At 38.3% G+C, this 13,848-nt stretch overlaps 2 protein-coding genes across 3 annotated transcripts; one reads left to right on the top strand and one right to left on the bottom strand.

The window, feature by feature from the left end:
* Positions 1 to 1,299: 1,299 nt before the first annotated feature.
* On the top strand, positions 1,300 to 5,844 carry tm4sf21a (transmembrane 4 L six family member 21a). The gene is made up of 4 exons (XM_085420356.1): positions 1,300 to 1,566; positions 1,932 to 1,997; positions 5,383 to 5,522; positions 5,607 to 5,844. The coding sequence occupies exons 1-4, from the start codon at positions 1,390 to 1,392 to the stop codon at positions 5,803 to 5,805; spliced, it is 582 nt and encodes a 193-aa protein (XP_085276482.1). The 5' UTR covers positions 1,300 to 1,389; the 3' UTR covers positions 5,806 to 5,844.
* Positions 5,845 to 6,015: 171 nt separating this feature from the next.
* On the bottom strand, positions 6,016 to 12,041 carry slc25a15b (solute carrier family 25 member 15b). Of its 2 annotated transcripts, none has more exons than XM_085420354.1 (7): positions 11,696 to 12,041; positions 10,282 to 10,372; positions 9,684 to 9,942; positions 9,457 to 9,594; positions 9,140 to 9,315; positions 8,144 to 8,302; positions 6,016 to 8,016 (listed from the first exon to the last, which is right to left on the bottom strand). In XM_085420354.1, exons 2-7 carry the CDS (start codon positions 10,334 to 10,336, stop codon positions 7,895 to 7,897), a joined length of 909 nt encoding a protein of 302 aa, XP_085276480.1. In that variant the 5' UTR covers positions 10,337 to 10,372; positions 11,696 to 12,041; the 3' UTR covers positions 6,016 to 7,894. The 2 variants fall into 2 exon arrangements, with proteins under 2 accessions (XP_085276480.1, XP_085276481.1); XM_085420355.1 differs by lacking the exon at positions 11,696 to 12,041 and adding an exon at positions 11,277 to 11,398.
* Positions 12,042 to 13,848: the final 1,807 nt, after the last annotated feature.

The raw sequence follows: 13,848 nt of genomic DNA, 5'->3' as shown, positions 1-13,848 counted from the left end.
CTGGAGTTTGGCTGGGCCGCGCTATGAATTCTGGGATATGGTAGTAATTTGGACAGCCTTCGGCACGTCGCTGTGACGTAATCGGTCTACAAATGCGGCCTCAGGAGGATGCAGCCCATGAATTTGGACATGTCCAGAGTATAATCGCAGCCTTTGCGGTTAGAAAATTGCACTTGATCATGTCGCGATATTATCGCAAATGCGATATATCGTTCAGCCCTAGTACACATCAATAAGCTAAAGAAGAGTGGCTCCTCTTTACAATAATATTGTGAGAGACTGATAAAGTCATTTGGAAAATAACAGTTTTTCAGATTCCTGTAAAAAACTAGGGAATGCTTAGTTTTCTTAGCAGGTATGCAGTGTACCTGGTGTACTAATTGAAATTTACTGACAGAAACATCCAAACCGAGACACATCTATAGTTTGATGACATTGTAAAGCAGTGTAGTCGTTGTCTTCATTAGTTTTTTTATGATAAGTCATCAAAAGTAACACAGGGAGAAATCCTGTTTGCAGATGGGGACTTCATCACTTCACATACCAATATATTGTGCATTAATATGATTTTATGTATTTCTGATGCTTCTCTTCTGCTTTTAAAAAGAATAATCAGTCAAAATACAATCTAGGACACACAAACATTACTGTTCTTCAGGTGAGGGAGGTACTCCTGGGCTTATAATTACAACTTTTACAAGGGTTAAGTAGCCTGATTCACTCTATGTGTTGTTTGGAGGATTCTTTTTGGGCAGGAGGCGCTCTGCTTATTCTCTTTCATTTTAAATTTCAGCTCGCCAGAATGTTTGATGAGTGTTTAACCAAGCACAAAGTGACCGTGCCAGTGACATATTGATCTTTCTTCCACTTTGTGTGTTGCTATAGCAGCAGCAAAGCAAAGTCCAGCTGTGCTTTGATCATACAATACAGCATATCCCCAGGATGTCTTACACTGGTTTTAAATTTCTCTCTGACACTAATAATCTTGGCTGTTTTACATTCCAACAACATACAAGAAACACAGTTGTATTTAATCCTAAAACAGTCTTGGAGTCTCGTTAGTTGTGGCATCATTAGTACCACCATGTGTCACTAAGGTGACCAACAGAAATTAACAGAAATTTGGGGTTATCTTATCATGCCGACTCCAACTGTCGAACAGAGCAAGCATGAGTCAGACACACTTCCGCAGCCTGTCCCAGACCCTTTTTTCCTTTGCTATTGCCCTGTCACCACACCCCCCACACCCTAACCTCCCTCCCACTTATGAATTTATCTTCCCAGTATGAATCCCCAGTCACATTGGAGTGGAGCCTCTTTCTATAAAGGGCGATTAGCATCCGAGCTCAAACTTTGCTACCAAGTTAGTAACTTTCTCCATCTGCAGACATGTGCACTGGAAAATGTTCCCGCTGCATTGCTATTACTCTGTACCCACTAGTAGTCATATCTATCATCTGTAACATCGTGCTGTTCTTCCCTGATTGGAACGTCACCTATGACAAAGACGGACATATTACCGAGGAGGTGAAATACATGGGGGGACTCATTGGAGGGGGCGTACTGGTGAGTGGTCCTCTGTTTTTCAGTGTTTTACTAAAGGATAGAGCTGATTTCTTTTATGAAAATTTGGAGTCTCAGAAAAAAATACACACTTACATATACAGTCTAAAACTGTGTGCATATCTAAATTGAATCCATGTGTTTTCTGAGAATTAGTTTAGTGTTTAAAGATTTGTTTCAGTGTGTTTGACACTCGCATGAGAATCATCTAAACTGGGCGTGAGCAGGGTGCAAAAGTCAGAATTCACTGGTGCGAACTGTTTCTTAAAACATGAATGAAGGCTCATGTTTACATGTTTACAGAGTCTTTTATTCCACTAACGACAGACTGAATATTATGTTCTATCACCTCCTTTGTCCTTCTACAGGTGTTGCTACCAGCACTGTACATTCATTTAACTGGTAAAGAGGGTTGCTATGGAAATCGCTGTGGGGTGAGTCAGACATGAGCACAGTAAGATGCTTCAGGTTAGACAGGCTTGATTAAGTTTAATGATTAACACATTAAATGTAAAGCATCAATATGCATATACACACACATCTCGACTGAAAGGAGATTTGAATCCTGTAAATGTCAGAAAAAGTGTTTGGACTCCCAGTCTTACTGCAACTTATGAGGATCATTCCTGGGATTTGGTACTGTTTGAGTCATTGTGACTAAAATAATGTATTTTGTATAAAAATGAGTCGATGCTACGGCTGCACCAACTCATTTGTAATGAGCAATTTGAATAACTCGATCATAAAAACATGTTTCTAGCATCCAAAACAGGAGCGCTTTTTTTTTAATCGCCATAAAACCTCTACTGGGTCAATACAACTTTGTGGCACTGATGTAGGGCTGTTAGGTTGGATATTTAATTATTATTAACATTAATTATTAACATCTACACCATCATAACATCTTGTTTTAAACCACAGGGCAAACTTCACAATGCTGACATGCTCACTTTTGTTCAGAACAACCACCACACGCTCCTTTAAAGGCGTACAGACACAAACTCACTCATTCACTTAAACATTCAGATTAAAAAAAAGGAAAGGCACAAAAATAAATACACATGAACATACACACACAAAATCTACTTCATCAGGCGATACAACACTGTCAGACCTTTTTTTTTGCCAACTATTAATGTAAGAAAGCCTTTCAAGAAGACACATTATAGGTCATTTTACTTTATGGCCTAGTTTAAATTGTAAGTATACCTTATTTTACTTTACTTTACTTGAGATCATTTATTTATTTTTGCATTAAGAAATGTTTTTCTTTACAAATTTCTTTAAAAAATTACATGTGAATACTATGGGAATGTTTAATTTTGTGAAATTGTATTTATTTAAATTATTAAAAATGTTGCAATTTCTAAAATGAGCAGTTCATTTTAAGATGCCTCTGTTTTCTCTTTTGAATATTTATTATTGCTCATTAATAAGACAAAAGTATTTCTTATCCAATTACAAAATTGATGGAATTATAGATAAAATATTCAATTGCTAAAATAACTGATAGCTGCAGCCCTTCTCAATACATATGTCTTAAAGCTTCTCTTACATTATTCACCCCCCTCTACCGCATAATACAATTATATGAATCCAAAATTACCTATTTTTTTTACAATGATCACTGATGATTTTATTACAAGTATTCTAAAAAAGCCATGACCCGAATCATCTCTGTTCAAGTTCCGTTACCCATGAAAGTTAGAAAAGTCTTAAATAAGTTGACATTTTTCATTTCTGTTGCTTTGCCTTACTTATAATAATCTACACCCAATGTTGTTTTTTTCTTATTATAAATTATATTTTATCATTTTATATTTGTAATGCTGAAAATCTTAACAAGTTGTGTCTCTGAATTCCCTGCAGCCTCCCTTATGCATATGCAGATAATTACTTAACATAATATGTTTATTTCATTTAAAGATTATTATATGTACACTTTTGGTACCAAACCCAGTAGTAATTGTCCATATACAACCTGTTTAAATGGAAAATAGCTGAAGTGAAAAGATACAATTTCACTTCATGAAAGTAAAAATGTTCTTTATTTTTGTCATTGCTAAGACTGTGCAAACAAATTAAAACTGCAAGTTCTCACTGGTTTGGTACAGGATATGTTACCTGTGTTTTTTTGTTTGTTTTTCAAAATTAACTAAATGAAATAAAACAATATTACAATTATTTCAATGGATTGTTAAATGGAGTAAATAGACAAAAAGGAAAAATCAGAACACTGGACCAAATTTATTTTTATTATAAAAGATATTGATAGAAAGTACATCATATTTCAAAATACATAATGCCTTTTCTTTGATAATACTTTGTGTTAATAAACACACTCTTTAAATATATTTTCAGAGTAAAGTCATAGACATTTAAGCTCTCAGAAAATGTAAATATGACAGTGATTGTACATTTAAAACACTTATAGAGATGTGATATTTGACGCACATCGCGTGTGGAGAATTTAGACAAAATTGTTATATCATAATATCCTGAGGCTGACCAGTTTTCTAATATTTGAACAAGTCCAGTTTCAGCTGAGCTACTTTTTAGATGATCTTACTGTGTTGACACTGAATGGACTGATCCATGTAATTCAATTCAGTTTTATTTATATAGCACCAAATCACAACAACAGTCGCCTCAAGGCGTTTTATATTGTAAGACAGACCCTACAACAACACACACACAGAAAAACCCAACAGGGAAAAACTCCCTTTTAACAGGAAGAAACCTCTGGCAGAGCCAGGCTCAGGGAGGAGTGGCCATCTTCTGCGACTAGTTGAGAGATTTTAATATTATAATAAAGTAACAGATTTTATTAATAGATTTGAATAAAATCAAAACTTAAAGTAGTCCTGTTAATGAACCGTTGTTTCTAAAGTTAAGCTACGATTACACTGTGAAATGTGAGTCTGCTACAGAAATTAAAAAGGTGACCTAACACAGCACCAACCAGTAGCACCTGAGTTAGCTTGCTCTCTGGGTAATATTTACATTTAAGGGAAACAGTATTGTATTTTCTATATATTCATTTTGTTTTCTTTGCACATTAAAAACAAGTGAAAAGTGCAAGCATTTGTCATCTGCCTTGTTACAAGCTCTTTTTTTTTTAGGTAATTTTGACTATATTGTTTTTAATCTGGATAGATTACAAGTGTAGCATTCATTTCATTAAAATTTTTAGCAATAAATATTAATTGAAAACGTTTTTGATCACTAGTTTTGTTCCGTTCACGAACATGGACATGTATTCAACTTGTTATGTATTTATATGATTACTATCACTGTGACCTGTGACCTGAAGGAGAGGTCAGAGGTCAAACATGAAATATTTTAAATCTTTATACTGTATTTTCTATATGCTGACAATACACAGCACAATTGTAAGAATTGTGGTTTCTAAATTATAAAGCTTTCCCCCAATTTTCCGCCAATAAAACATCAATTCGACCTTGAAGACCTTAAAGCCAAATTTTAATGGATTGCTAACATGACCTGACGCTAGGTTTTATCAGAATTCATTTCGAACCTTTTAAGGTATCATGCTTACATACAGAGTGAAATAAACACTAGCAAAACAAACTCTGTGGAGGGAGTAACAGACCTGTTTTAGTATGTTTAGTTTGGCTTGTAGTTAATCTTGATGAATCTACAGTTTATGGGAAAAGCAAACACTGAAAGAAAAATGTCACCAGATGCTTAGTGAGCACCTACAACTACCCGTTTTATTTATCAACAGGATGGAAAAAAAATGTGTCTTTAAACTGTATCATGATTGCATTTGACCTTTATCATTTACTCTCTCTGCAGATGTTCTTATCAATTGCATTTGCTGCAGTGGGTGTTGCTGGAGGCCTGTACAGTATAATTGTTGCAGTACTTGGTTTGCAGAATGGGCCTCTCTGCAAAACCGGACTGGTCTGGACAACGCCTTTTAAAGAACTCACAGAGTAAAGCACAGGAGTGACTTCCTCGTGACACATTTCATACGTTTCTCAACTTTTAGTCATTTATAATTCTCCTCTCTTGCACAGTGACAGCCACTACCTGATGGACAAGACATTATGGAGCTTATGCACAGAGCCTAAGAACATTGTGGAGTTCAACCTTGGACTGTTCGGCACTCTGCTGGCCACAAGCTGCCTGCAGGTGATCCTCTGTGCCACACAGATGATCAACGGGCTCTTCGGCTGTCTGTGTGGAACCTGCAATAAGGAAGCTCAGATCGCCTAAAAAATTTATAAATTAAAAAAATAAAAAAGGTAAAAATGATTTACTTCTCAGATTTATGTAGAGACAATTCAGACTTCACCTCTTCTCTCTGGATTATTATGTGGTTATTTTTTTATGTATTCATTAATTCACATAATCTGAGAGTTTCTGACAGTTGATGGGCGCCCCCTGCTGGATGAATGACGATAAACTTCATGTCTGCATAAAACATTCTCTTTGAAGTTGCACCGTTTAATAAAATAACTTTTTATGTATTTAATGCTTCATATATTAACAGAAAACTTAAATATTAAAATGCACAACAATAATTTTAACAGTAGAAATGATTTACACCAATTAGATGGCCAGTTTTAGATAATCTGGTTTAAAACGCTGCAGCTACAGTTATCATACTGCATTTTGTTGTGACGTTTGAATAATTGTGCTTTACAGTCAAAGTAATACAGTAATTACAGTCAAAGGAAAATAAAACAAATCTTACTTTTAATGTAAGCTGCATTAGTACAATAAATATCAGGTTTGATGTACAAACAGTTCTCCATCTTTTGTTAGCATTTCCAGGATAAAATATCTACACTTCTGAATAAAACTGAAGAGAACAGGATTGAGAATTCTGAACTGCAAACTCAGCATTGAAAGGGGAAAAACATGGGAAATGGCACATAAGCAGGCAAAGGTTACACAAGGAAAAAAAGATTAATGCTGGTTCTCAACATACTGAAGAATCACAGCACGGAGTGGAGTACGGTATGGCAACCATGACAAAGAAAAATCAGCCTATGATTTAAAACATATCGATGTTCCTTTTGAAAGCAGCAGAATTTATGAGCAGAACTACCCATACAGACAAACCCAGGTGAGATCCCAAATTAAGGTGTCCACATAGATGCCGATGATTCTATAATGAGTTAATAACATTTAAAAATAGTTAATAAAATTTAATGAAATGGCATATGCCACTTTACTATCTTTAACACAGTCATATTAAGTTTTTCCCTAAATATAAACTCAAAACCTAAAGGAGCTGTTTATTCATGTCTCTGCACAACTTGAAGAGACAGGAATGTATTTGTGCCTTCAAGTAGTGCATGTGGAGTGGATAAGAGCCCCGAGCGTTGCTTGTATGACCACAGGGGGCTTTCACAACAACTCTCCTGTTTAACTGGGTAACCGATCCCATGTGAAAGAATCGTTACATGTGACGATGACCTTGTTGAGGTAGAGGTAAAATAATAAACGGAAGAGAAAACTGGCAGTTCCTTGTAAAGAGGTTGTTTGCTCAATACTGTGCTATACTTAGACATTTTATTAGGTACACCTTGCTAGTTCCTGCTAGTAAAATCCCAGCAGACCAGCAGTTTCTGAAATACTCCAACAACCCCACCGTGTTCACACTTACCAAAATCATGCGTCTTCTGATGCGCAGTTTGAACAATGAATGTGATTCGCTGGGCACGATCTGATATCGTCGTGTTTGTGTTGTTCCCAGATCATCGTACTAAATGTTGTTCCAGGATCAACATTGCAAGTGACCAATCAGAATGTTGTGACAGCTGTGACTTTTGCGACTTCGGGAAAAAAAAACGCCGTAAAACAAAAAACTACTTAAACTGCGAGAAACCGCCTCTGTCCTCCGATCAACGGACCCTGACCCTGACCCTTTAATAAACGGTAAGCAGAACTGATAGTCCTTGCAACATTGGAATTTCATGAATGCACAAATGGCTTGGCGCGCAAAACAATAACGTCACAACAATGTGATTGGTCACTTGCAATGTTGAACCTGGAACAACATTTTCATGATGATCTGGGAACAACGCCAACACGACGACATCAGATCATCCGATTGGCTGGTTAATGAGCAGCAGAACAGGTGTACCTAACAAAGTGGCCGAAGCATTAAAAAACTAAAACTAAAAATTCTTCTATGTAAGAACCAGAGTAATACTGTGATGCAAACGCTGCGTCAAAAGCGAGTTGCTTCAGTCTCACAGGAGATGGAGTGTGGCAGTTTTCAGAGCCCATGTATAAGGTCATATGGCTATAATATTTCGCCGTTTCTTCATTTGTGTTAAGGATGTGGACCGTTTTAGCTGTCAAACTGCCTCATCATGAGCTTCCGGCTGGCCTCGTAACCCAGAAACAGAGCTCCATTAGCAGGGAAGGTGCGGATCATGGTGGGGGTAAGACCAGAGTAGAGCGCCCTCACACCTAAACACAAGAAACAGCTGAGCTTACAGTGTGAAAACTGAAACTGCTGAAAGCTTTAGTCTTTTACACCAAGACTGCTTTTCTAAACATGTTATGGAAAATACTATAAAACCCTTCATGTGCTTACCTTCAGTGCGAGTGATGGTCATGAAGGTCTTGAAAAAGCCCGCCTGTTTTCCCGTCATAGACATGACTTGAATACGAGATTTGACGCAATCCATAGGGTAGACCACCAACCACAGACACGCCCCTCCAAAACCGCCGCTGAACACAATGGGAGCCACACCTCCAAAATACACAGCATGTTAAATATTAAAGTTCCTGACAGTACAATAAAAAAAACAGAATGCTTGCTTTGAAGGGCTGCCAGGAGAAAACGTGCTCAATCTAAAAAGATCATAGGTTATCAAAAATGCATCTGAATGAACTACGTCTGGACCAATAACCTGAGGAGACCAAAGTCGACCAACGTCATAACAACTGTCAAGCACGGTGGAGGAGGGGTGATGATTTGGGCTTAATATACCGCCACATGACCTAGGTAGGTTGCAGTCATTAAGTCAACCATTAACTCCTCTGTATATGAAAATATTACAGATTCAAATGTGAAGCAATCGAAACCGAGTCATGTAACAGGACCGTTTTTCCAAGCATGCCAGCAAATGTACAATAGAAAGCTGAAGAAGAAAAGGTTATTCCAGCAGCCACAGTCAAATGCATGCAGCCTACTCTGTTTGACTTGCAACACCTTTAACATGCATGCACCAAGCAAGTATGCAGTTTACATGGTGTACTAATGGAAATGTACTGACAGAAATATCCTAACAGAGACATATTTGTAGTTTGATGACATTGAAAGTAGCGTAGTAGTTAGCTTCATCACTTCCGTCAATATATCGAAGGTGACATAGGCAGAAATCCCGTTCACAGATGTGGACTGTATTAAAATTTTCTTCACTTCACAAGTCAAATATAAGCACATTATATTATAAGAAGTAACATTTAATAACATATGTAAGTTAATAAAGTATATCATTTGTGTCTACTCTTTTTTCACTTTATTTAACATCCACATTTGACCAGAACACCTTTTAATAACATAGGGAAACATTTACAGCAGTACCTATGTCATCCTTGCCACATTTCATGTAGTCTGCAAAAGTTGTGCGGCAGAGTTCGTAGGCACCGAAGAAGCAGAAGTAACCGGGGACCTCTCTGGCTATAGTGGTGGTCAGACCCTGGAAGAAGCCCAGTGGTCCCTCATTCCTTATGATGAATCTCACCACCGACCACACAGTGCTTCAGACAGAGCAGAGGGAACGGTTGCTCAGTACACGAGACACTAAAATAGCGTTTTAGTAGATGAATATTTAAAAACAACTGCTCATTAACAAACTGCGCTTGAGAAACACCCGCCCTACTGTTAGGCTATTTACTTACTTCTGGCTACTGGCAATCTTGCCTGATGATGCCATTTCATGCATGGCTTGTAGTCGGCACTTGACAAGCTCAGTGGGGCAGAGCACTAGCGATGAGAAGATGGACGCTACTGAGCCAGCACAGGCTTTCTGCACGTCACTAACAAAGACAGAAAGACCAGCAGGCGGTTAGAGATCAGACACACACAAACCCAGGGCAGGCTTTGTGCTAACATAAAGAACAGCTACCTCAGCACAGCCTTGCTGTGCAGGCCGGCTGTGAAGCGGATGACCTGCTGACAGAAGCCGTAACTCATGAAGAGCACAGCGTTCTCAGCGATATTGGCCATCAGCGCCGGACTAGTGCCCTGGTAGAGCCCACGCAGGCCCACTTGTTTGTAGGTAGACATGAAGCAGTGGATGAAACCGCGGTACAGCTTAGGAAAGGTCTGCATTTTGACCTTTACTGTGTCTAGAGGCTGCCCGCTGAAGACGCACGCAGCTCCCCCTGGGGAGGACGAAAGTACAAAAACAGTAAATAACAGATGTGAACCGGCACATACAGAGAGTTGCTACAGGAAAGGCAAACTTTTCACAAAAGCCAACCAATATGTGCCGTGAAGAGATTAGTATCATAGCGGGCTCGGGCGAGAAACAGAAACACTGAAACAGATGAGCCAGAAAAACATAGGAGTCATCAAAACATCCTTCAGTCTGACATAGGTGGTGAGGTTTTGTCAGCACTAAAAAGCAACAGGATTACTTCATAGACATTAAAGAGTGCATGTGCACATGTTTATGTTGGCTACTGTAGAAAGAGTTTTAAGTGACAGGCTACTGCATTTACCTGTGGCTCCTGCAGAGAGATCAATGATGGCCTGGACTACTGGATGTGGAGCCATGGTAGTTCAGAAAAGGTCTCCCCTCCTCTCAGCTACCTGGGAAAAAACAGAAACCTATAAATGGTGTGTTTTAGTAAAAAATATAATCAGTTCATTGTTCATTGTTCCCCTCACACTGTAATTATGTGTGGATTAGATCCCCCAGAGAGAAAGAGCAGCTGGGTTCATTACTACTACACTAAATTAGTTGCAATTTCAACCAGAACTGCTCAAAATGTGAAAATAAATAAAATGTGAAGACGCTGGTAGATCTTTCTATGAGCTTGCATGTTAAAAATAGGGCACACATGATCCGATTTTGCACTTTGGGGTGTAAAATAAAACTTACATCTGAAAGTTTTATCTACACCTGGGACATAAAACAATGCAAAGTGAAAGAAATATTCAGTTTGTCTGTAGACTGTTAGACGATATCAAGCAGTAAAATAAAGCCCATAATTGCACAACTGTAAACTTCAGTGCTACATAGGCATTCCTTTTCTAAATTCCAAATGATCTTCTTCTCCACGCTGTGTGCATGTACTTTATCCCTCCTTCACTACGTCCACGAGTTTCCTCTAAGGTCTTCTTTCCTTCCCGCTTGGTTACTCTATATTCAACATCCTTCAGCTGGCATGTCCTTGGAACACATCCAAATCATTTCAACCTTGTCCTACTAACTTTATTTAATTTCCTTCTATAATTTGATGACTAGAAGTATTATCCACGAAGGAAATTGTTGACCACTAGAATCAATGACCAGAAAAGTCAAGGTTAGATTAGCTTGGTTGGTTTGCCACGGTTCACTGGCACCAAAAGTGTCCTGCTTGGGTTGCAGCTCTCTTACAGCACTGCCATCCCTTGTGCATTTGAGTTGTGTGCTTGTTCAACAAAACCATTACGTTTGAATTAAGAAAAGCGCAAAAAAGTGGATCCTGTGGAGAGGGAAAGCAGACTTTACCTGCGGTTTACCAAAAGCAAGTTCAGTCCTGTCTTTTAAGCCTTGTGTGGTCTTGATGCGTGCCAATCTAAAACCTCAGAGCGCATTTATAACTAAATGGGTGGTTCACAGCTGCCCTCTCTGCTACTAAACTATTCCCACTTGTAAGGACACGGTGGTGACCCTTCCCCAGCTGATGAAACATGGCTCCAACGTTACTGTCATTGGCCTTTCTCAGCTCACACGTCACCAGCAGAGGCTGGTAAATGTTATTTTTGTGGCATAAATTAAACATCTGTTTTCCCCGCTTCTTTAAAACAAAATGACACATGTATGCTGTATGCCACGGGTAGAGCCAAAAGTCCAACAGGTATGAGAGATAACTTAGGTTGTTAACATCAATAAAATCCAACACGCTGAAATTATCAAAAGAAACTTACTGCTTTGATGTTCTTACAGCGTGGGTTCACTCTGAGAGCTGAACAGATAGACGGAATACGGTAATTTCAGAATACAAACATTACTGGAGAGCTTCGAGGTAAACTTTGTAGGAGAGGTTAACTTGGGAGTCTATGTGTCAGACATACGCTAATTCAGGGAGCTGCTAACCAAAGCTAACATCATGCTAATTTACTCCAACAGGCCGCCGTTCAACGTTGATCTTATTGCTATCTCATTTGCAGCGCCTGTCCTCACTGTCTGCACTATGATTAATGCATTGCCCATCAACGATCCTGGGAGGTGATGAGGAGAGTACAGAGGTTGCGTCATTGGAGGAGAAAATGAAAAGTTGAGAGCGCCCTCTCTGCTCTAAATTCCAGGGACGAAACTTGCCGTCACCCAACGACTCTGCTCAGAAAATTAGCAGTCTTACTAAGCAGAATTTGCAAATGCTGTAATGTAATTGGACTTTTTTTTAAATTACATTGTAGATTTACATGGTTATTATATAGTCGTAAATGTTAAATAGATGTCAAGATGCAGAAGCCGTCAGCGACACTTAGTGGTCCTCTTAGTTTTCTCGGGATCTTTGACACGGAGCCGCATGGCACAAGAAGAACCGGTAAAGCTTCCGGTTCACATGCTTTCGTGTTTTTCAAAATAAACTTAAACACCCCATCGAGTTGCTGAGTATTAAAGAAATAGTTTTTTGGTTTTATTTCTGTATATGATGAAATCATTTTTGTATTATTATTTTTGTATACGAAAATATTAAAACATCCATCATTTCTCCGTATTTTTCTTCCAGTGAGCCAGAGTTTCTTGTATTTTTGGAATGGTTCTTGAGCAACACTTCACCAGGCTTTCTCAAGGTCTGTCAAAGTTTTGTTTTCAAGCAAGCAAAAGCAATAAGGGATAAACCAGTGTTGTGTAACAGCCAACTTAGGAAAGAACTGATTTTAATTTGTTTCTTTAGGTACTTGCAGACTGTCATTGAAACTTATCATTTGTTCTCCTTTCCTTCAAGTTGTGTGCATTTTATAGATAGATAGATAGATAGATAGATAGATAGATAGATAGATAGATAGATAGATAGATAGACTGAAAATCTGTGACAACATGTCCAATGGAGTGATTAATTAAAATTTCAATATGAAGGAGGTCATGAGAGGAGTACAACAGTACTACCATCTGGGAAATTTCTCACCGGCAACAGCTTGATTCTCCAGCTTAATAATGACTCCAAACACAATGCCAATGAAGGAAAAGTATACCTGGATAGAAAAATACAATAACACAAAATCAGTCACTATCGGTCAGTCAGCCATACCAAATATTGACTTGCAAGCTTGATAGAATTGTGCAAACTCTCATACTGCATTTCCACGTGTTTCAATGTGTCAATAAGTCGCTGGTAACTATTGTACCTATTGTAACGCTGCCCCATTTTCCTAGCAAAATATAAAGAAATGAATGGTGTACTTTTATACACAGAATTTTATATTTGTGGGGAAAAAAATCTTTAAAATCAGCACGACTGATTATTATTCCATGGACTCTGCTACAAGTGGTGGTTTTTCCATTCTCATCAAACAACATATTTGCAGCCTTGTGTCCTTCCTTAGCCACTGGCAGTCAGATCTTGAAATCGAGTTAATACAAAGTCCTCAGACAAGATATCATTTACTTTAACACTGGCTTTAACAGAGTAACAAGCATGCAGATGAAGTAGGTAAGTTACCTCCTCTCACTGTGCACACCAGATCCCAAATGGTCACAGCATCCTTTAAATGAAGTTACATAACCCAAGATAGCTGTGTATCAAAGTAACAACCAGAAGAGAGAATTTGTTTTATTTCACGATGAATAGGCTAACTTTTGCACTTTTGCTTGTTACTCAGCCTTCCAAACTCCAACTAGAAGTCACTGTACACTTTTGTTTTGCAAGTGAGAAATAAATCTCCCACACCATGTTAGAGATTCAGAAAACCATCTAGCAGAGAAAAACACTTTTGGCTACAAAAGAATCGTACAGAAAATCAGAACAAAGAATGTCTCAGAACACTGTGTTCTCAATCACAGCTGCTCTCGCAGATCTGGGCTCTTAACTCTATAATTGCCTTATGCCTGTTGTATCATTAGAGGAGTCCCA

Source organism: Rhamphochromis longiceps, linkage group LG10 (assembly GCF_057381845.1).
Source record: "Rhamphochromis longiceps isolate RC_006_pf linkage group LG10, R_longiceps_female_GT1.1, whole genome shotgun sequence".
NCBI classification, from domain to species: Eukaryota; Metazoa; Chordata; class Actinopteri; order Cichliformes; family Cichlidae; genus Rhamphochromis; species Rhamphochromis longiceps.
The sequence above is the reverse complement of the archived record's forward strand: the minus strand, read 5'-3'. Positions and strand labels throughout refer to the sequence as shown.

Bases quoted from the DNA above. Each gene is read 5' to 3' on its own strand.
- tm4sf21a (XM_085420356.1), top strand. From the start codon at position 1,390: ATGTGCACTGGAAAATGTTCCCGCTGCATTGCTATTACTCTGTACCCA. The intron at 1,567-1,931 runs GTGAGTGGTCCT...GTCCTTCTACAG, and splicing joins TCATTGGAGGGGGCGTACTG to GTGTTGCTACCAGCACTGTA. The intron at 5,523-5,606 runs GTAAAGCACAGG...TCTCTTGCACAG, and splicing joins CCTTTTAAAGAACTCACAGA to TGACAGCCACTACCTGATGG.
- slc25a15b (XM_085420354.1), bottom strand. From the start codon at position 10,336: ATGGCTCCACATCCAGTAGTCCAGGCCATCATTGATCTCTCTGCAGGA. The intron at 8,303-9,139 runs GTACTGCTGTAA...TGTATTTTGGAG, and splicing joins ATGTGGCAAGGATGACATAG to GTGTGGCTCCCATTGTGTTC. The intron at 8,017-8,143 runs GTAAGCACATGA...TCTTGTGTTTAG, and splicing joins GACCATCACTCGCACTGAAG to GTGTGAGGGCGCTCTACTCT.